This window comes from Lasioglossum baleicum, unplaced genomic scaffold (assembly GCF_051020765.1).
Source record: "Lasioglossum baleicum unplaced genomic scaffold, iyLasBale1 scaffold0023, whole genome shotgun sequence".
Classification (NCBI taxonomy): Eukaryota; Metazoa; Arthropoda; class Insecta; order Hymenoptera; family Halictidae; genus Lasioglossum; species Lasioglossum baleicum.
Genome location: NW_027469083.1, coordinates 1,900,201 through 1,923,735, shown reverse-complemented (window position 1 = coordinate 1,923,735; position 23,535 = coordinate 1,900,201). Strand labels below are relative to the sequence as shown.

At 50.5% G+C, this 23,535-nt stretch overlaps 2 protein-coding genes across 2 annotated transcripts; both read right to left on the bottom strand.

The window, feature by feature from the left end:
- Positions 1-870: 870 nt before the first annotated feature.
- LOC143219317 (uncharacterized) lies at positions 871-3,750 on the bottom strand. The gene has a single exon (XM_076445321.1). It carries the CDS (start codon positions 3,748-3,750, stop codon positions 871-873), a length of 2,880 nt encoding a protein of 959 aa, XP_076301436.1.
- Positions 3,751-3,886: 136 nt separating this feature from the next.
- On the bottom strand, positions 3,887-6,163 carry LOC143219316 (uncharacterized). Its single transcript, XM_076445320.1, has one exon. The coding sequence runs from the start codon at positions 6,161-6,163 to the stop codon at positions 3,887-3,889; it is 2,277 nt and encodes a 758-aa protein (XP_076301435.1).
- Between the last annotated feature and the right edge of the window lie 17,372 nt (positions 6,164-23,535).

The window sequence follows — 23,535 nt, the reverse complement described above, 5'->3', positions numbered from 1 at the left end:
CGAGTTCCGGCTCGCGTCTGTCCCCTCCCCCCGTCCCACCCCCCTGGTCAACCCGCATAAAACTTAAAAATATGATAAAATAAAAGATAAAATCAATAATTGAAAAGGTGTATAGATAAAATAGATAAAATAAAAGTCAATAAATAGATAAATAATAATAAGTAAATAAATACAATGGACAAAACACAACAAACATAAGAAGGGGGGCAAAATAAAGGGGAATAAAAGATAAAGATAAAATTTATAATTGTTTCGGATGGAGGCTGGTTGGATTCGGAAGAGGAGACTGCGAGATGGGTGCCACGTGTTGTAAAGAAAAGTTCACTATTGAATTGGTCCACAAACAACGAGTTTATTCTGTTGGTGGTTTCTCGCGAGGCCAGGTTTCGATACGAGACACTCGCGTACTTGTGTTCTGAATCGCGGGTACAATTCTTTAATACGGACGGTGATAAGGCCGACACGGTCACGGTTTATTCGCACTGGTCACAAATGGTTGCTTTCGCTAACACGTCCGGAAGGCAAGAGAGCGCGATCGACGTCGCGCGGAATATCGAGAGTTGATTCTCGTGGTGGGGACGATCAAAAAAAGTGACCTAAACGGTTGTCTGTTCTCGCATATTCTGTTTGTATGTGCGATACTGAAACGGCGTAAACGGCGGTGCTCATCTTCGCTGAGCTGGTCGCTGGACTATCGCGGTTTTGTTCACGACGGCATCGAACATACCGCCCGCCTCGAATGAGTACATTCGACAAGGATGCAGGCGCTGGTTGTTGAACGCACCGTGTCGGACTAGACGTTGGTCGAATACGCGTTGAAATGGGCTACAGTACAAACAAAACCCAAAAAAAACAAATATACAATTTTACTTAAGACGCACCGGAAGGGGGGTCATCCGGGCAAGTGGGCGTTCCGCCCGCCATGACAGCTTGCGTCTCTGCGTTAATTTCTACTGGGAGAAAGCACAGTTTCTCAAGTGGTCTTTTGAATTCGGACAGCTGAGTCTTGACAGTTACTACTCGGGTGAGTCCGTCCTTGCCCGGATGACATTCGCTGATCCGACCGAGGGCCCAGTGGGCCGGAGGCGCGTTAGGATTACGCAGTAGTACGATTTGACCTCGCTTGGCCAATTGTTGCACGACACGCCATTTCGGGCGTTGTTGCAGCGTATGCAAGTAGTCGCGCGACCAGGATTTCCAAAAACCTTCGGACAGGCGCTGTACAAGCTGCCAACGCGACAGTCTGTTTTCTCGGAAATCGAGTACGCTCGGTTCAGGATGGCTGATGATAGGAGCTCCGATTAAGAAGTGTCCAGGTGTTAACACTCCGTAATCGTCAAGGACATCGGAGACGGCACCTAATGGTCGCGAGTTTAAGCATGCCTCGATCCGACAGAGCAGCGTGGCCATTTCCTCGGACGTGAGAGTATGCGCGCCGACACACCTTTTTAGGTGGTGTTTAGTGCTGCGCACCGCGGCCTCCCACAAGCCACCGAAATGTGGCGCTGCGGGGGGTAAGAAATGCCATGCTACTCGGTTAGTGGCTACTTCGTTTAGGAAGTTTGATTGTCGGATGGCATCGCGATGTGCTTTGGTTAATTCGCGATCCGCGCCTTGGAATGTGGTTCCATTATCGGAATACATGCTATGAGGTAAACCTCGACGCGCGATGAAACGGTGGAAGGCGCTTATAAACGCTTGTGAGCTGTAGTCTGAGACTAGTTCTAGGTGGACCGCTTTCGTGGTCATGCAGATGAATATGGAGATGTACGCTTTATGCGTTTTGTGACCGCGGCCAGACGATAGTCTCACAAGTATGGGTCCGGCATAATCGACGCCGGTGTGGGTGAACGCTCGCGACTGAGGGTTGACTCGCATGCTCGGCAAGTCCCCCATGAGTTCTGTCGGAACCTTAGCTGCTTCGCCTGTGCATGGGACGCACCGATACAAGATCGACCTCACTGTCGTTCGAGCTCTCAGGATCCACAATTCTTCCCTGAGGGAAGCGAGTGTGAGTGAAGGTCCTCCATGCAATGTTTTTTGGTGATGGTGCGAGATGATGAGGTTTAGGAGTAGGTGAGAACGGAGGACTATAGGGTGTTTCCTTGGTTCTGGAAGGTTGGAGTGTTGCAACCTGCCCTTTATTCGGATCAACTCGCTCGAGTCGAGGTAAGGATTTAATTTGGACAGCGGGCTGGAGCTCGGTACTGGCGTTTTCGCGACGAGTTTGGACAACTCGCTGGGAAAGCATGCCCGTTGAATGGTTTTATACCAATAATACTTGGCGATTTGAATCTCGTCCGGATGCAACGAGTGGTCTGCTCTTGGACTCTTCGGGCAATTTCCCGTGAGCGACAAGGTGAGAGGATGGTGGCGAATTGCCTCAATGAACCGGATGACATATGCGGTCACCCGAAGGAGTTTGGTCCACGTTGAGTATCGAGTCTGGATGTCCCATGGCTCGATCGTGGTTGATGCAAGAATTGGAACAGGATTCCTCTTTTCGTCGAGAATGTGTGCCTCTGCTATTGCAGGTTGAGATGGCCAAAATTCAGGAACAAGTCGCAGCCACTGCGGACCGTTCCACCATAAAGGATGGGAAACCAATTCCGGCGCTGAAACGCCACGCGAGGCGCAGTCTGCAGGGTTGTCCTCTGACGGGACATGGAGCCATTGGCCAGTTGGAACCAGTGAGTGGATTTCGGACACGCGATTTGCAACGAATGTTTTCCACGTCGCCGGCGGTTTGCTGAGCCACGCTCGCGTGATGGTCGAGTCTGTCCAGCATACGCATGGAAGGCTACGCTTGTGGAGGGCTTGCTGAATGCAATCCAGTAATCGTGCAAGCAGGTGGGCGGCTGTTAACTCGAGACGAGGAATGCTGATTGTTTTCACAGGAGCTACCTTTGACTTCGCCATCAACAGGGAGACGGTGATACTGCCGTCGGAGGAAACGACGCGAAGGTATACTACCGCAGCATAAGCGACCGAGGACGCGTCGGAGAAGCCATGAAGCTGGACGTCAACTGTATCGGCTGTTTGTCCAGTCCATCGCGGAATGTGAGCTGACTCTAAGTGGTGGAGGAGGGAGCGATATCGTTCCCACCGAGTTTGAAATTCGACTGGAAGGGGATCGTCCCAATCGCATTTCAACTTCCAAAGCTGTTGAATGAGGATTTTGGCGGTAATGACTACTGGTACTGCCCACCCTAGCGGGTCGAACAGTTTTGCTATGAGCGACAAGAGCCCACGTTTTGTGGATTTGGAGTGGCTTGGAATGGAAAGTCGAAACTTGAATTGGTCACTTTCCGGGCACCACGTAATACCCAATATTTTTAAATATTCGTCGCTCCGGAGTTCTTTGGCGCACGCGAGTCCATGGTCGGACGGATCCAAGTTTGCAAGGAGAGTCGACCGATTGCTTGCCCACTTGCGTAGACGAAACCCTCCCTTTTGTAAGAGAGTGATGAGCTGATCACGCGTTTGCCGGGCCAGTTGAATATTGTCGGCACCAAAAATGCAGTCATCGACGTAAATTTGGTGTCGTAGCACGGGGACGGCTAGAGGGAACGAAGAGCCTTCGTCCTCAACCAGCTGTTGGAGGACCCGTTGAGCTTGGAATGGGGCTGACGCGGTGCCATAGGTGACAGTACTAAGGTGGTATTCTTGTACTTGATTAGACGAATTGGTACGCCACAAAATGCGTTGATAATCGCGATCTCGTGGGTCAATCAATATTTGCCGATACATCTTTTCGATGTCGGCTGTGAAGACGAATTGACTTTGCCGCCATAATGAGATGACTGACGTTAAGTCAGTTTGCAGTTTCGGTCCTATTAACAATAAATCGTTTAGTGATATACCCGTCGACGTGCGACATGACGCATTAAACACCACCGGGACGGGTTGTGGCGCTGTCCGTTCGGGACACTCCGTGATGCGGAATGTAGTACGGTGGAGACGATTGCTCGTCGGTTTGTGTCACCTTCTCCATATGACCAAGGGATTCGTATTCTTGGAGAAAGCGTGTATATTCCGCCGCCTGGGTTGGGTTCCGCTTGAGACGGCGTTCAGAGAATAACAGGTGCGACAGCGCGGAGGATCGGGATGTTCCGAGCGATGTGGACGACTTGTCCTTGAAGGGAAGACGGACGACGTATCTGCCCTCCGGCGTGCGAAAATGCGTGGATGCGAAATGGTTTTCGCACTGGATGTCTTCGGGACTTGGGAGCGAGGTGCGAGGGATCTCCTCGATTTCCCAGAATCTGCTTAGTTCGGACTCGAACGTTTCGTGTACAGTTCCGTGGGAAATATGGATGGATGTGAAGGTGGAGGACGCATGAGTTGCAACCGGACCGGATATTATCCAACCCAATGCTGTGTTTTGGGCAACAGGTTCATTACCGGCGCCTTTTCGAATACCGTCGCGAATGATTGATCCGTATAGATCGGCACCGATCAATAGTTCGATTGGGTCTGAACTCATGGGGTCCTTGTCTGCTAAATTGAGTCCCGAAAGGTGTGTATAGTGACACGGCGAATTGACTCGATTCGGTTTATACTGCGTCAACGATGGGAGCACGAGCGCAGTAGTGGGGAAGGCAGGAGCGCTGCTGGAGTGGGGAGTGATTGTTAGCGAGACAGCGTGACGACAATAGGTATGGGCATTTCCGATGCCCTGTATGCGAATCGATCTTCGTAATTTCGATAAGCGTAACAGCTGGACAAGGTTTTCTGAAATAACTGATATAGCCGAGCCTTGATCCAGGAGCGCTCGAGCCTGCACAAAATTGCCCGATTTCGAGTAGACTCGTACATACGCGGTGGCAAGAATGACGGTCGTGGGTCGGGCTATCGCGCTTGTCAAGCAGTGAGACGGTGTTTCTGCCTCGATTGGCTGTTCGATTGGATTGTCGGTCGCTGTCAATAGAGAGACCGAGGGCGGCGCGGGTGCGTCGCTGGTTTGGAAGTGCAGCATCGTATGATGCCTTTTGTGACATTGCTTGCAAGCGCGCGTGCTTTTACAGTCTTTCACCGCGTGACTCGCGCTAAAACAATTAATGCACCGGTTGGTCGCTCGAACGAGCTTGTATCGCTCCGATGGAGTTTGATTACGAAATTGATCGCATTGGTACAACAAATGATTGGACCGACATGCCGGACATGTCGTGTTACTTGGCGTGACGGTGTGCGAGGTAGTCGACTTCAAATTTAGACGGTTAACGGATGGTCGCGACACCTGTTTGTTTACATCAACAGCACCGGGCTTCGAATCGTCGAGCGCGTTAATTTGTTGACCGAGAAACTGGTCTAGCTTGGCATACGACGGGCACTCACGACTCTCGCCGAGCGTGAGTCTCCATTCTTTTCGCAACGATTCGGACAATTTAGTGGTGACGCAAAATACAAAGATGTCGTCCCAGTGTTCGACTGGACGACCGAGGTTTCGAAGAGACTCGATTGCTATGTTCGCGGTGTCTCGAAGGCGGCCAAGATTTATGAAATTGTCTACTGTGACTTTTGGTAGATCAAACAGGGTTTGAAGGTGCACTGAAACGAGGCGACTTTTGTGTTCGCATCGTTTCACGAGTATCTCCCACGCGACGCGGAAGTTCTTCTCAGTAATTGCGAGACGGCTGATCGCGTTGCTTGCATCGCCTTTGAGACAGGTTATTAAATACTGCATTCGATCTACGTCGCTAAGAGTACTGTCGTTAAACACCATCGATTTGAAATTATCGCGAAATTGTTCCCATTGGGATAAACGTCCGTCGAACGTAGGCAACTGCAATTTCGGAAGGCGCGACACCGGTCGGTAAGGAAGATCGGCAACCGATTTACTGGAGGCAGATGACTCACCGGTGGTGGATCCGAGTACCTCTGCCATGAAATCTGCAGCTTCGTTGAAGGCGTCTTCACCAACGCAGAACTGGTCCTGCGTGAAATACGGATGAGCTGCTTTGGTGGACTCGCTTGCATAAGCGACAATGGCTCCGTCCAATTCCTGGGACTTGGCGAAGTTCTCCTTCAGGTTTGCGAGCCGCTGGCGTGTTACCGATGCGGTCATTTTGGCTTGACCGAGCTTCTTAAAATTTCGAAGAGCTCGTTGGATTGAACTGATGAGTTGCATCTGTTGCGAAATTAATGCGTCGATGGTATCCATTGCGTATCGAACGACTGCGTGTTCTGATGACGTAACAGAAAATGGCGTGCTCTTTTCCGGCGGAGATTCCACGTGCGACGTGGTGTGGTCTGGTCTTTCCAAGGGCTCGAACTGAATCTTCACGACGTGGACGGATTCTCCTCAACTATCCGGCTCGAAGGACCACAATGTTTCGGATGGAGGCTGGTTGGATTCGGAAGAGGAGACTGCGAGATGGGTGCCACGTGTTGTAAAGAAAAGTTCACTATTGAATTGGTCCACAAACAACGAGTTTATTCTGTTGGTGGTTTCTCGCGAGGCCAGGTTTCGATACGAGACACTCGCGTACTTGTGTTCTGAATCGCGGGTACAATTCTTTAATACGGACGGTGATAAGGCCGACACGGTCACGGTTTATTCGCACTGGTCACAAATGGTTGCTTTCGCTAACATGTCCGGAAGGCAAGAGAGCGCGATCGACGTCGCGCGGAATATCGAGAGTTGATTCTCGTGGTGGGGACGATCAAAAAAAGTGACCTAAACGGTTGTCTGTTCTCGCATATTCTGTTTGTATGTGCGATACTGAAACGGCGTAAACGGCGGTGCTCATCTTCGCTGAGCTGGTCGCTGGACTATCGCGGTTTTGTTCACGACGGCATCGAACAATAATATAGAGTAAAATGAAATATTATAAAATATAAGGAGGGGGGTCGACCGGCAGGTCGCATCTTTGTAGAGGGGGGGAGGGGATTATTGCTCCACCTCGCCCCCCGCGACCTGTCCACCTCGGGGGCGCCTTAACGGCCAGCCCCCCTTGGCGGCGGTGGAAGTACTAAGTCGATGCTAGCCTCCTGGCGGAGAGCGGGTCGGCTTCCCTCTCCCTCTCCGCTGCCTCCTTCTGCGTTATCACAATCTCGCAGAAGGAGGCAATCGCTGCTCTTGACCTCTCGCTGCCGATCATGTGGTCGACCACGACCGGCAACGGGAGGTCCATCCCAATAACGCCCCTTAGGTCTCTGCGCGGTGCCGACCACGCTGGACGTTCTTCCAGCGTATGCCGCGCAGACTCCTGGGCCTCCTCGCAGTGGTGGCACAGCGATCCTCCTAGTGCCAGTTATGAACACACAGTTTGAGGAAACGGAGGTATGCAGGTAATTTAACTTATGCGCATGCATTGCTGCAACTTGTGCTGTATAATTTAGAATTTTTGTTACCGCGCCATCCGATTTTTATACATGTGCAAATTACTCGTACAAGGTGCATTGTATTTTTTTCCGCACGCGACAAGGAGGGGACAGAGGCGAGTTCCGGCTCGCGTCTGTCCCCTCCCCCCGTCCCACCCCCCTGGTCAACCCGCATAAAACTTAAAAATATGATAAAATAAAAGATAAAATCAATAATTGAAAAGGTGTATAGATAAAATAGATAAAATAAAAGTCAATAAATAAATAAATAATAATAAGTAAATAAATACAATGGACAAAACACAACAAACATAAGAAGGGGGGGCAAAATAAAGGGGAATAAAAGATAAAGATAAAATTTATAATATAGAGTAAAATGAAATATTATAAAATATAAGGAGAGGGGTCGACCGGCAGGTCGCATCTTTGTAGAGGGGGGGGAGGGGATTATTGCTCCACCTCGCCCCCCGCGACCTGTCCACCTCGGGGGCGCCTTAACGGCCAGCCCCCCTTGGCGGCGGTGGAAGTACTAAGTAACACCACCGCCGCCATTACTTCTGCGGCCCCTTACGGGGGCCGTCGGCCCCGTCGGGGTTGCCCCGCCGATGCTAGCCTCCTGGCGGAGAGCGGGTCGGCTTCCCTCTCCCTCTCCGCTGCCTCCTTCTGCGTTATCACAATCTCGCAGAAGGAGGCAATCGCTGCTCTTGACCTCTCGCTGCCGATCATGTGGTCGACCACGACCGGCAACGGGAGGTCCATCCCAATAACGCCCCTTAGGTCTCTGCGCGGTGCCGACCACGCTGGACATTCTTCCAGCGTATGCCGCGCAGAGTCCTGGGCCTCCTCGCAGTGGTGGCACTGCGATCCTCCTAGTGCCAGTTATGAACACACAGTTTGAGGAAACGGAGGTATGCAGGTAATTTAACTTATGCGCATGCATTGCTGCAACTTGTGCTGTATAATTTAGAATTTTTGTTACCGCGCCATCCGATTTTTATACATGTGCAAATACTCGTACACGCTGCATTGTATTTTTTTCCGCACGCGACAAGGAGGGGACAGAGGCGAGTTCCGGCTCGCGTCTGTCCCCTCCCCCCGTCCCACCCCCCTGGTCAACCCGCATAAAACTTAAAAATATGATAAAATAAAAGTCAATAAATAAATAAATAATAATAAGTAAATAAATACAATGGACAAAACACAACAAACATAAGAAGGGGGGCAAAATAAAGGGGAATAAAAGATAAAGATAAAATTTATAATATAGAGTAAAATGAAATATTATAAAATAAAAGGAGGGGGGTCGACCGGCAGGTCGCATCTTTGTAGAGGGGGGGAGGGGATTATTGCTCCACCTCGCCCCCCGCGACCTGTCCACCTCGGGGGCGCCTTAACGGCCAGCCCCCCTTGGCGGCGGTGGAAGTACTAAGTAGTACCACCGCCGCCATTACGTCTGCGGCTCCTTACGGGGGCCGTCGGCTTCGTCGGGGTTGCCCCGCCGATGCTAGCCTCCTGGCGGAGAGCGTGTCGGCTTCCCTCTCCCTCTCCGCTGCCTCCTTCTGCGTTATCACAATCTCGCAGAAGGAGGCAATCGCTGCTCTTGACCTCTCGCTGCCGATCATGTGGTCGACCACGACCGGCAACGGGAGGTCCATCCCAATAACGCCCCTTAGGTCTCTGCGCGGTGCCGACCACGCTGGACATTCTTCCAGCGTATGCCGCGCAGAGTCCTGGGCCTCCTCGCAGTGGTGGCACTGCGATCCTCCTAGTGCCAGTTATGAACACACAGTTTGAGGAAACGTTGGTATGCAGGTAATTTAACTTATGCGCATGCATTGCTGCAACTTGTGCTGTATAATTTAGAATTTTTGTTACCGCGCCATCCGATTTTTATACATGTGCAAATACTCGTACACGCTGCATTGTATTTTTTTCCGCACGCGACAAGGAGGGGACAGAGGCGAGTTCCGGCTCGCGTCTGTCCCCTCCCCCCGTCCCACCCCCCTGGTCAACCCGCATAAAACTTAAAAATATGATAAAATAAAAGATAAAATCAATCATTGAAAAGGTGTATAGATAAAATAGATAAAATAAAAGTGAATAAATAAATAAATAATAATAAGTAAATAAATACAATGGACAAAACACAACAAACATAAGAAGGGGGGCAAAATAAAGGGGAATAAAAGATAAAGATAAAATTTATAATATAGAGTAAAATGAAATATAAAATAAAAGGAGGGGGGTCGACCGGCAGGTCGCATCTTTGTAGAGGGGGGAGGGGATTATTGCTCCACCTCGCCCCCCGCGACCTGTCCACCTCGGGGGCGCCTTAACGGCCTGCCCCCCTCGGCGGCGGTGGTAGTACTAAGTAACACCACCGCCGCCATTACGTCTGCGGCCCCTTACGGGGGCCGTCGGCCTCGTCGGGGTTGCCCCGCCGATGCTAGACTCCTGGCGGAGAGCGGGTCGGCTTCCCTCTCCCTCTCCGCTGCCTCCTTCTGCGTTATCACAATCTCGCAGAAGGAGGCAATCGCTGCTCTTGACCTCTCGCTGCCGATCATGTGGTCGACCACGACCGGCAACGGGAGGTCCATCCCAATAACGCCCCTTAGGTCTCTGCGCGGTGCCGACCACGCTGGACATTCTTCCAGCGTATGCCGCGCAGAGTCCTGGGCCTCCTCGCAGTGGTGGCACTGCGATCCTCCTAGTGCCAGTTATGAACACACAGTTTGAGGAAACGGAGGTATGCAGGTAATTTAACTTATGCGCATGCATTGCTGCAACTTGTGCTGTATAATTTAGAATTTTTGTTACCGCGCCATCCGATTTTTATACATGTGCAAATACTCGTACACGCTGCATTGTATTTTTTTCCGCACGCGACAAGGAGGGGACAGAGGCGAGTTCCGGCTCGCGTCTGTCCCCTCCCCCCGTCCCACCCCCCTGGTCAACCCGCATAAAACTTAAAAATATGATAAAATAAAAGATAAAATCAATAATTGAAAAGGTGTATAGATAAAATAGATAAAATAAAAGTCAATAAATAAATAAATAATAATAAGTAAATAAATACAATGGACAAAACACAACAAACATAAGAAGGGGGGCAAAATAAAGGGGAATAAAAGATAAAGATAAAATTTATAATATAGAGTAAAATGAAATATTATAAAATAAAAGGAGGGGGGTCGACCGGCAGGTCGCATCTTTGTAGAGGGGGGGAGGGGATTATTGCTCCACCTCGCCCCCCGCGACCTGTCCACCTCGGGGGCGCCTTAACGGCCAGCCCCCCTTGGCGGCGGTGGAAGTACTAAGTAGTACCACCGCCGCCATTACGTCTGCGGCTCCTTACGGGGGCCGTCGGCTTCGTCGGGGTTGCCCCGCCGATGCTAGCCTCCTGGCGGAGAGCGTGTCGGCTTCCCTCTCCCTCTCCGCTGCCTCCTTCTGCGTTATCACAATCTCGCAGAAGGAGGCAATCGCTGCTCTTGACCTCTCGCTGCCGATCATGTGGTCGACCACGACCGGCAACGGGAGGTCCATCCCAATAACGCCCCTTAGGTCTCTGCGCGGTGCCGACCACGCTGGACATTCTTCCAGCGTATGCCGCGCAGAGTCCTGGGCCTCCTCGCAGTGGTGGCACTGCGATCCTCCTAGTGCCAGTTATGAACACACAGTTTGAGGAAACGTTGGTATGCAGGTAATTTAACTTATGCGCATGCATTGCTGCAACTTGTGCTGTATAATTTAGAATTTTTGTTACCGCGCCATCCGATTTTTATACATGTGCAAATACTCGTACACGCTGCATTGTATTTTTTTCCGCACGCGACAAGGAGGGGACAGAGGCGAGTTCCGGCTCGCGTCTGTCCCCTCCCCCCGTCCCACCCCCCTGGTCAACCCGCATAAAACTTAAAAATATGATAAAATAAAAGATAAAATCAATCATTGAAAAGGTGTATAGATAAAATAGATAAAATAAAAGTGAATAAATAAATAAATAATAATAAGTAAATAAATACAATGGACAAAACACAACAAACATAAGAAGGGGGGGCAAAATAAAGGGGAATAAAAGATAAAGATAAAATTTATAATATAGAGTAAAATGAAATATAAAATAAAAGGAGGGGGGTCGACCGGCAGGTCGCATCTTTGTAGAGGGGGGAGGGGATTATTGCTCCACCTCGCCCCCCGCGACCTGTCCACCTCGGGGGCGCCTTAACGGCCTGCCCCCCTCGGCGGCGGTGGAAGTACTAAGTAACACCACCGCCGCCATTACGTCTGCGGCCCCTTACGGGGGCCGTCGGCCTCGTCGGGGTTGCCCCGCCGATGCTAGACTCCTGGCGGAGAGCGGGTCGGCTTCCCTCTCCCTCTCCGCTGTCTCCTTCTGCGTTATCACAATCTCGCAGAAGGAGGCAATCGCTGCTCTTGACCTCTCGCTGCCGATCATGTGGTCGACCACGACCGGCAACGGGAGGTCCATCCCAATAACGCCCCTTAGGTCTCTGCGCGGTGCCGACCACGCTGGACATTCTTCCAGCGTATGCCGCGCAGAGTCCTGGGCCTCCTCGCAGTGGTGGCACTGCGATCCTCCTAGTGCCAGTTATGAACACACAGTTTGAGGAAACGGAGGTATGCAGGTAATTTAACTTATGCGCATGCATTGCTGCAACTTGTGCTGTATAGTTTAGAATTTTTGTTACCGCGCCATCCGATTTTTATACATGTGCAAATTACTCGTACACGCTGCATTGTATTTTTTTCCGCACGCGACAAGGAGGGGACAGAGGCGAGTTCCGGCTCGCGTCTGTCCCCTCCCCCGTCCCACCCCCCTGGTCAACCCGCATAAAACTTAAAAATATGATAAAATAAAAGATAAAATCAATAATTGAAAAGGTGTATAGATAAAATAGATAAAATAAAAGTCAATAAATAAATAAATAATAATAAATAAATAAATACAATGGACAAAACACAACAAACATAAGAAGGGGGGGCAAAATAAAGGGGAATAAAAGATAAAGATAAAATTTATAATATAGAGTAAAATGAAATATTATAAAATATAAGGAGGGGGGTCGACCCGCAGGTCGCATCTTTGTAGAGGGGGGGGAGGGGATTATTGCTCCACATCGCCCCCCGCGACCTGTCCACCTCGGGGGCGCCTTGACGGCCAGCCCCCCTTGGCGGCGGTGGAAGTACTAAGTAACACCACCGCCGCCATTACGACTGCGGCCCCTTACGGGGGCCGTCGGCCTCGTCGGGGTTGCCCCGCCGATGCTAGCCTCCTGGCGGAGAGCGGGTCGGCTTCCCTCTCCCTCTCCGCTGCCTCCTTCTGCGTTATCACAATCTCGCAGAAGGAGGCAATCGCTGCTCTTGACCTCTCGCTGCCGATCATGTGGTCGACCACGACCGGCAACGGGAGGTCCATCCCAATAACGCCCCTTAGGTCTCTGCGCGGTGCCGACCACGCTGGACATTCTTCCAGCGTATGCCGCGCAGAGTCCTGGGCCTCCTCGCAGTGGTGGCACTGCGATCCTCCTAGTGCCAGTTATGAACACACAGTTTGAGGAAACGGAGGTATGCAGGTAATTTAACTTATGCGCATGCATTGCTGCAACTTGTGCTGTATAGTTTAGAATTTTTGTTACCGCGCCATCCGATTTTTATACATGTGCAAATTACTCGTACACGCTGCATTGTATTTTTTTCCGCACGCGACAAGGAGGGGACAGAGGCGAGTTCCGGCTCGCGTCTGTCCCCTCCCCCCGTCCCACCCCCCTGGTCAACCCGCATAAAACTTAAAAATATGATAAAATAAAAGATAAAATCAATAATTGAAAAGGTGTATAGATAAAATAGATAAAATAAAAGTCAATAAATAAATAAATAATAATAAGTAAATAAATACAATGGACAAAACACAACAAACATAAGAAGGGGGGCAAAATAAAGGGGAATAAAAGATAAAGATAAAATTTATAATATAGAGTAAAATGAAATATTATAAAATATAAGGAGGGGGGTCGACCGGCAGGTCGCATCTATGTAGAGGGGGGGGAGGGGATTATTGCTCCACCTCGCCCCCCGCGACCTGTCCACCTCGGGGGCGTCTTAACGGCCAGCCCCCCTTGGCGGCGGTGGAAGTACTAAGTAACACCACCGCCGCCATTACTTCTGCGGCCCCTTACGGGGGCCGTCGGCCTCGTCGGGGTTGCCCCGCCGATGCTAGCCTCCTGGCGGAGAGCGGGTCGGCTTCCCTCTCCCTCTCCGCTGCCTCCTTCTGCGTTATCACAATCTCGCAGAAGGAGGCAATCGCTGCTCTTGACCTCTCGCTGCCGATCATGTGGTCGACCACGACCGGCAACGGGAGGTCCATCCCAATAACGCCCCTTAGGTCTCTGCGCGGTGCCGACCACGCTGGACATTCTTCCAGCGTATGCCGCGCAGAGTCCTGGGCCTCCTCGCAGTGGTGGCACTGCGATCCTCCTAGTGCCAGTTATGAACACACAGATTGAGGAAACGGAGGTATGCAGGTAATTTAACTTATGCGCATGCATTGCTGCAACTTGTGCTGTATAATTTAGAATTTTTGTTACCGCGCCATCCGATTTTTATACATGTGCAAATTACTCGTACAAGCTGCATTGTATTTTTTTCCGCACGCGACAAGGAGGGGACAGAGGCGAGTTCCGGCTCGCGTCTGTCCCCTCCCCACGTTCCACCCCCCTGGTCAACCCGCATAAAACTTAAAAATATGATAAAATAAAAGATAAAATCAATAATTGAAAAGGTGTATAGATAAAATAGATAAAATAAAAGTCAATAAATAAATAAATAATAATAAGTAAATAAATACAATGGACAAAACACAACAAACATAAGAAGGGGGGGCAAAATAAAGGGGAATAAAAGATAAAGATAAAATTTATAATATAGAGTGAAATGAAATATTATAAAATAAAAGGAGGGGGGTCGACCGGCAGGTCGCATCTTTGTAGAGGGGGGGAGGGGATTATTGCTCCACCTCGCCCCCCGCGACCTGTCCACCTCGGGGGCGCCTTAACGGCCAGCCCCCCTTGGCGGCGGTGGAAGTACTAAGTAGTACCACCGCCGCCATTACGTCTGCGGCCCCTTACGGGGGCCGTCGGCCTCGTCGGGGTTGCCCCGCCGATGCTAGCCTCCTGGCGGAGAGCGGGTCGGCTTCCCTCTCCCTCTCCGCTGTCTCCTTCTGCGTTATCACAATCTCGCAGAAGGAGGCAATCGCTGCTCTTGACCTCTCGCTGCCGCTCATGTGGTCGACCACGACCGGCAACGGGAGGTCCATCCCAATAACGCCCCTTAGGTCTCTACGCGGTGCCGACCACGCTGGACATTCTTCCAACGTATGCCGCGCAGAGTCCTGGGCCTCCTCGCAGTGGTGGCACTGCGATCCTCCTAGTGCCAGTTATGAACACACAGTTTGAGGAAACGGCGGTATGCAGATAATTTAACTTATGCGCATGCATTGCTGCAACTTGTGCTGTATAATTTAGAATTTTTGTTACCGCGCCATCCGATTTTTATACATGTGCAAATACTCGTACACGCTGCATTGTATTTTTTTCCGCACGCGACAAGGAGGGGACAGAGGCGAGTTCCGGCTCGCGTCTGTCCCCTCCCCCCGTCCCACCCCACTGGTCAACCCGCATAAAACTTAAAAATATGATAAAATAAAAGATAAAATCAGTAAATGAAAAGGTGTATAGATAAAATAGATAAAATAAAAGTCATTAAATAAATAAATAATAATAAGTAAATAAATACAATGGACAAAACACAACAAACATAAGAAGGGGGCAAAATAAAGGGGAATAAAAGATAAAGATAAAATTTATAATATAGAGTAAAATGAAATATTATAAAATAAAAGGAGGGGGGTCGACCGGAAGGTCGCATCTTTGTAGAGGGGGGGAGGGGATTATTGCTCCACCTCGCCCCCCGCGACCTGTCCACCTCGGGGGCGCCTTAACGGCCAGCCCCCTTGGCGGCGGTGGAAGTACTAAGTAGTACCACCGCCGCCATTACGTCTGCGGCCCGTTACGGGGGCCGTCGGCCTCGTCGGGGTTGCCCCGCCGATGCTAGCCTCCTGGCGGAGAGCGGGTCGGCTTCCCTCTCCCTCTCCGCTGCCTCCTTCTGCGTTATCACAATCTCGCAGAAGGAGGCAATCGCTGCTCTTGACCTCTCGCTGCCGCTCATGTGGTCGACCACGATCGGCAACGGGAGGTCCATCCCAATAGCGCCCCTTAGGTCTCTACGCGGTGCCGACCACGCTGGACATTCTTCCAGCGTATGCCGCGCAGAGTCCTGGGCCTCCTCGCAGTGGTGGCACTGCGATCCTCCTAGTGCCAGTTATGAACACACAGTTTGAGGAAACGGCGGTATGCAGATAATTTAACTTATGCGCATGCATTGCTGCAACTTGTGCTGTATAATTTAGAATTTTTGTTACCGCGCCATCCGATTTTTATACATGTGCAAATACTCGTACACGCTGCATTGTATTTTTTTCCGCACGCGACAAGGAGGAGACAGAGGCGAGTTCCGGCTCGCGTTTGTCCCCTCCCCCCGTCCCGCCCCACTGGTCAACCCGCATAAAACTTAAAAATATGATAAAATAAAAGATAAAATCAGTAAATGAAAAGGTGTATAGATAAAATAGATAAAATAAAAGTCATTAAATAAATAAATAATAATAAGTAAATAAATACAATGGACAAAACACAACAAACATAAGAAGGGGGCAAAATAAAGGGGAATAAAAGATAAAGATAAAATTTATAATATAGAGTAAAATGAAATATTATAAAATAAAAGGAGGGGGGTCGACCGGAAGGTCGCATCTTTGTAGAGGGGGGGAGGGGATTATTGCTCCACTTCGCCCCCCGCGACCTGTCCACCTCGGGGGCGCCTTAACGGCCAGCCCCCTTGGCGGCGGTGGAAGTACTAAGTAGTACCACCGCCGCCATTACGTCTGCGGCCCCTTACGGGGGCCGTCGGCCTCGTCGGGGTTGCCCCGCCGATGCTAGCCTCCTGGCGGAGAGCGGGTCGGCTTCCCTCTCCCTCTCCGCTGCCTCCTTCTGCGTTATCACAATCTCGCAGAAGGAGGCAATCGCTGCTCTTGACCTCTCGCTGCCGATCATGTGGTCGACCACGACCGGCAACCGGAGGTCCATCCCAATAACGCCCCTTAGGTCTCTGCGCGGTGCCGACCACGCTGGACATTCTTCCAGCGTATGCCGCGCAGAGTCCTGGGCCTTCTCGCAGTGGTGGCACTGCGATCCTCTTAGTGCCAGTTATGAACACACAGTTTGAGGAAACGGCGGTATGCAGATAATTTAACTTATGCGCATGCATTGCTGCAACTTGTGCTGTATAATTTAGAATTTTTGTTACCGCGCCATCCGATTTTTATACATGTGCAAATACTCGTACACGCTGCATTGTATTTTTTTCCGCACGCGACAAGGAGGGGACAGAGGCGAGTTCGGGCTCGCGTCTGTCCCCTCCCCCCGTCCCGGCCCCCTGGTCAACCCGCATAAAACTTAAAAATATGATAAAATAAAAGATAAAATCAGTAAATGAAAAGGTGTATAGTTAAAATAGATAAAATAAAAGTCATTAAATAAATAAATAATAATAAGTAAATAAATACAATGGACAAAACACAACAAACATAAGAAGGGGGCAAAATAAGGGGGAATAAAAGATAAAGATAAAATTTATAATATAGAGTAAAATGAAATATTATAAAATAAAAGGAGGGGGGTCGACCGGAAGGTCGCATCTTTGTAGAGGGGGGGAGGGGATTATTGCTCCACCTCGCCCCCCGCGACCTGTCCACCTCGGGGGCGCCTTAACGGCCAGCCCCCTTGGCGGCGGTGGAAGTACTAAGTAGTACCACCGCCGCCATTACGTCTGCGGCCCCTTACGGGGGCCGTCGGCCTCGTCGGGGTTGCCCCGCCGATGCTAGCCTCCTGGCGGAGAGCGGGTCGGCTTCCCTCTCCCTCTCCGCTGCCTCCTTCTGCGTTATCACAATCTCGCAGAAGGAGGCAATCGCTGCTCTTGACCTCTCGCTGCCGCTCATGTGGTCGACCACGACCGGCAACGGGAGGTCCATCCCAATAACGCCCCTTAGGTCTCTGCGCGGTGCCGACCACGCTGGACATTCTTCCAGCGTATGCCGCGCAGAGTCCTGGGCCTCCTCGCAGTGGTGGCACTGCGATCCTCCTAGTGCCAGTTATGAACACACAGTTTGAGGAAACGGCGGTATGCAGGTAATTTAACTTATGCGCATGCATTGCTGCAACTTGTGCTGTACAATTTAGAATTTTTGTTACCGCGCCATCCGATTTTTATACATGTGCAAATACTCGTACACGCTGCATTGTATTTTTTTCCGCACGTGACAAGGAGGGGACAGAGGCGAGTTCGGGCTCGCGTCTGTCCCCTCCCCCCGTCCCACCCCCCTGGTCAACCCGCATAAAACTTAAAAATATGATAAAATAAAAGATAAAATCAGTAAATGAAAAGGTGTATAGATAAAATAGATAAAATAAAAGTCATTAAATAAATAAATAATAATAAGTAAATAAATACAATGGACAAAACACAACAAACATAAGAAGGGGGGCAAAATAAAGGGGAATAAAAGATAAAGATAAAATTTATAATATAGAGTAAAATGAAATATTATAAAATAAAAGGAGGGGGGTCGACGGGCAGGTCGCATCTTTGTAGAGGGGGGGAGGGGATTATTGCTCCACCTCGCCCCCCGCGACCTGCCCACCTTGGGGGCGCCTTAACGGCCAGCCCCCCTTGGCGGCGGTGGAAGTACTAAGTAGTACCACACGCCGCCATTACGTCTGCGGCCCCTCACAGGGGCCGTCGGCCTCGTCGGGGTTGCCCCGCCGATGCTAGCCTCCTGGCGGAGAGCGGGTCGGCTTCCCTCTCCCTCTCCGCTGCCTCCTTCTGCGTTATCACAATCTCGCAGAAGGAGGCAATCGCTGCTCTTGACCTCTCGCTGCCGCTCATGTGGTCGACCACGACCGGCAACGGGAGGTCCATCCCAATAACGCCCCTTAGGTCTCTACGCGGTGCCGACCACGCTGGACATTCTTCCAGCGTATGCCGCGCAGAGTCCTGGGCCTCCTCGCAGTGGTGGCACTGCGATCCTCCTAGTGCCAGTTATGAACACACAGTTTGAGGAAACGGCGGTATGCAGATAATTTAACTTATGCGCATGCATTGCTGCAACTTGTGCTGTATAATTTAGAATTTTTGTTACCGCGCCATCCGATTTTTATACATGTGCAAATACTCGTACACGCTGCATTGTATTTTTTTCCGCACGCGACAAGGAGGGGACAGAGGCGAGTTCCGGCTCGCGTCTGTCCCCTCCCTCCGTCCCACCCCCCTGGTCAACCCGCATAAAACTTAAAAATATGATAAAATAAAAGATAAAATCAGTAAATGAAAAGGTGTATAGATAAAATAGATAAAATAAAAGTCATTAAATAAATAAATAATAATAAGTAAATAAATACAATGGACAAAACACAACAAACATAAGAAGGGGGGCAAAATAAAGGGGAATAAAAGATAAAGATAAAATTTATAATATAGAGTAAAATGAAATATTATAAAATAAAAGGAGGGGGGTCGACCGGAAGGTCGCATCTTTGTAGAGGGGGGGAGGGGATTATTGCTCCACCTCGCCCCCCGCGACCTGTCCACCTCGGGGGCGCCTTAACGGCCAGCCCCCTTGGCGGCGGTGGAAGTACTAAGTAGTACCACCGCCGCCATTACGTCTGCGGCCCCTTACGGGGGCCGTCGGCCTCGTTGGGGTTGCCCCGCCGATGTTAGCCTCCTTGCGGAGAGCGGGTCGGCTTCCCTCTCCCTCTCCGCTGCCTCCTTCTGCGTTATCACAATCTCGCAGAAGGAGGCAATCGCTGCTCTTGACCTCTCGCTGCCGATCATGTGGTCGACCACGACCGGCAACGGGAGGTCCATCCCAATAACGCCCCTTAGGTCTCTGCGCGGTGCCGACCACGCTGGACATTCTTCCAGCGTATGCCGCGCAGAGTCCTGGGCCTCCTCGCAGTGGTGGCACTGCGATCCTCCTAGTGCCAGTTATGAACACACAGTTTGAGGAAACGGCGGTATGCAGATGATTTAACTTATGCGCATGCATTGCTGCCACTTGTGCTGTATAATTTAGAATTTTTGTTACCGCGCCATCCGATTTTTATACATGTGCAAATTACTCGTACAAGCTGCATTGTATTTTTTTCCGCACGCGACAAGGAGGGGACAGAGGCGAGTTCCGGCTCGCGTCTGTCCCCTCCCCACGTTCCACCCCCCTGGTCAACCCGCATAAAACTTAAAAATATGATAAAATAAAAGATAAAATCAATAATTGAAAAGGTGTATAGATAAAATAGATAAAATAAAAGTCAATAAATAAATAAATAATAATAAGTAAATAAATACAATGGACAAAACACAACAAACATAAGAAGGGGGGGCAAAATAAAGGGGAATAAAAGATAAAGATAAAATTTATAATATAGAGTGAAATGAAATATTATAAAATAAAAGGAGGGGGGTCGACCGGCAGGTCGCATCTTTGTAGAGGGGGGGAGGGGATTATTGCTCCACCTCGCCCCCCGCGACCTGTCCACCTCGGGGGCGCCTTAACGGCCAGCCCCCCTTGGCGGCGGTGGAAGTACTAAGTAGTACCACCGCCGCCATTACGTCTGCGGCCCCTTACGGGGGCCGTCGGCCTCGTCGGGGTTGCCCCGCCGATGCTAGCCTCCTGGCGGAGAGCGGGTCGGCTTCCCTCTCCCTCTCCGCTGTCTCCTTCTGCGTTATCACAATCTCGCAGAAGGAGGCAATCGCTGCTCTTGACCTCTCGCTGCCGCTCATGTGGTCGACCACGACCGGCAACGGGAGGTCCATCCCAATAACGCCCCTTAGGTCTCTACGCGGTGCCGACCACGCTGGACATTCTTCCAACGTATGCCGCGCAGAGTCCTGGGCCTCCTCGCAGTGGTGGCACTGCGATCCTCCTAGTGCCAGTTATGAACACACAGTTTGAGGAAACGGCGGTATGCAGATAATTTAACTTATGCGCATGCATTGCTGCAACTTGTGCTGTATAATTTAGAATTTTTGTTACCGCGCCATCCGATTTTTATACATGTGCAAATACTCGTACACGCTGCATTGTATTTTTTTCCGCACGCGACAAGGAGGGGACAGAGGCGAGTTCCGGCTCGCGTCTGTCCCCTCCCCCCGTCCCACCCCACTGGTCAACCCGCATAAAACTTAAAAATATGATAAAATAAAAGATAAAATCAGTAAATGAAAAGGTGTATAGATAAAATAGATAAAATAAAAGTCATTAAATAAATAAATAATAATAAGTAAATAAATACAATGGACAAAACACAACAAACATAAGAAGGGGGCAAAATAAAGGGGAATAAAAGATAAAGATAAAATTTATAATATAGAGTAAAATGAAATATTATAAAATAAAAGGAGGGGGGTCGACCGGAAGGTCGCATCTTTGTAGAGGGGGGGAGGGGATTATTGCTCCACCTCGCCCCCCGCGACCTGTCCACCTCGGGGGCGCCTTAACGGCCAGCCCCCTTGGCGGCGGTGGAAGTACTAAGTAGTACCACCGCCGCCATTACGTCTGCGGCCCCTTACGGGGGCCGTCGGCCTCGTCGGGGTTGCCCCGCCGATGCTAGCCTCCTGGCGTAGAGCGGGTCGGCTTCCCTCTCCCTCTCCGCTGCCTCCTTCTGCGTTATCACAATCTCGCAGAAGGAGGCAATCGCTGCTCTTGACCTCTCGCTGCCGCTCATGTGGTCGACCACGATCGGCAACGGGAGGTCCATCCCAATAGCGCCCCTTAGGTCTCTACGCGGTGCCGACCACGCTGGACATTCTTCCAGCGTATGCCGCGCAGAGTCCTGGGCCTCCTCGCAGTGGTGGCACTGCGATCCTCCTAGTGCCAGTTATGAACACACAGTTTGAGGAAACGGCGGTATGCAGATAATTTAACTTATGCGCATGCATTGCTGCAACTTGTGCTGTATAATTTAGAATTTTTGTTACCGCGCCATCCGATTTTTATACATGTGCAAATACTCGTACACGCTGCATTGTATTTTTTTCCGCACGCGACAAGGAGGAGACAGAGGCGAGTTCCGGCTCGCGTTTGTCCCCTCCCCCCGTCCCGCCCCACTGGTCAACCCGCATAAAACTTAAAAATATGATAAAATAAAAGATAAAATCAGTAAATGAAAAGGTGTATAGATAAAATAGATAAAATAAAAGTCATTAAATAAATAAATAATAATAAGTAAATAAATACAATGGACAAAACACAACAAACATAAGAAGGGGGCAAAATAAAGGGGAATAAAAGATAAAGATAAAATTTATAATATAGAGTAAAATGAAATATTATAAAATAAAAGGAGGGGGGTCGACCGGAAGGTCGCATCTTTGTAGAGGGGGGGAGGGGATTATTGCTCCACTTCGCCCCCCGCGACCTGTCCACCTCGGGGGCGCCTTAACGGCCAGCCCCCTTGGCGGCGGTGGAAGTACTAAGTAGTACCACCGCCGCCATTACGTCTGCGGCCCCTTACGGGGGCCGTCGGCCTCGTCGGGGTTGCCCCGCCGATGCTAGCCTCCTGGCGGAGAGCGGGTCGGCTTCCCTCTCCCTCTCCGCTGCCTCCTTCTGCGTTATCACAATCTCGCAGAAGGAGGCAATCGCTGCTCTTGACCTCTCGCTGCCGCTCATGTGGTCGACCACGACCGGCAACGGGAGGTCCATCCCAATAACGCCCCTTAGGTCTCTGCGCGGTGCCGACCACGCTGGACATTCTTCCAGCGTATGCCGCGCAGAGTCCTGGGCCTCCTCGCAGTGGTGGCACTGCGATCCTCCTAGTGCCAGTTATGAACACACAGTTTGAGGAAACGGCGGTATGCAGGTAATTTAACTTATGCGCATGCATTGCTGCAACTTGTGCTGTACAATTTAGAATTTTTGTTACCGCGCCATCCGATTTTTATACATGTGCAAATACTCGTACACGCTGCATTGTATTTTTTTCCGCACGCGACAAGGAGGGGACAGAGGCGAGTTCGGGCTCGCGTCTGTCCCCTCCCCCCGTCCCACCCCCCTGGTCAACCCGCATAAAACTTAAAAATATGATAAAATAAAAGATAAAATCAGTAAATGAAAAGGTGTATAGATAAAATAGATAAAATAAAAGTCATTAAATAAATAAATAATAATAAGTAAATAAATACAATGGACAAAACACAACAAACATAAGAAGGGGGGCAAAATAAAGGGGAATAAAAGATAAAGATAAAATTTATAATATAGAGTAAAATGAAATATTATAAAATAAAAGGAGGGGGGTCGACGGGCAGGTCGCATCTTTGTAGAGGGGGGGAGGGGATTATTGCTCCACCTCGCCCCCCGCGACCTGTCCACCTCGGGGGCGCCTTAACGGCCAGCCCCCTTGGCGGCGGTGGAAGTACTAAGTAGTACCACCGCCGCCATTACGTCTGCGGCCCCTTACGGGGGCCGTCGGCCTCGTTGGGGTTGCCCCGCCGATGCTAGCCTCCTTGCGGAGAGCGGGTCGGCTTCCCTCTCCCTCTCCGCTGCCTCCTTCTGCGTTATCACAATCTCGCAGAAGGAGGCAATCGCTGCTCTTGACCTCTCGCTGCCGATCATGTGGTCGACCACGACCGGCAACGGGAGGTCCATCCCAATAACGCCCCTTAGGTCTCTGCGCGGTGCCAACCACGCTGGACATTCTTCCAGCGTATGCCGCGCAGAGTCCTGGGCCTCCTCGCAGTGGTGGCACTGCGATCCTCCTAGTGCCAGTTATGAACACACAGTTTGAGGAAACGGCGGTATGCAGATGATTTAACTTATGCGCATGCATTGCTGCCACTTGTGCTGTATAATTTAGAATTTTTGTTACCGCGCCATCCGATTTTTATACATGTGCAAGTACTCGTACACGCTGCATTGTATTTTTTTCCGCACGCGACAAGGAGGGGACAGAGGCGAGTTCCGGCTTGCGTCTGTCCCCTCCCCCCGTCCCGCCCCACTGGTCAACCCGCATAAAACTTAAA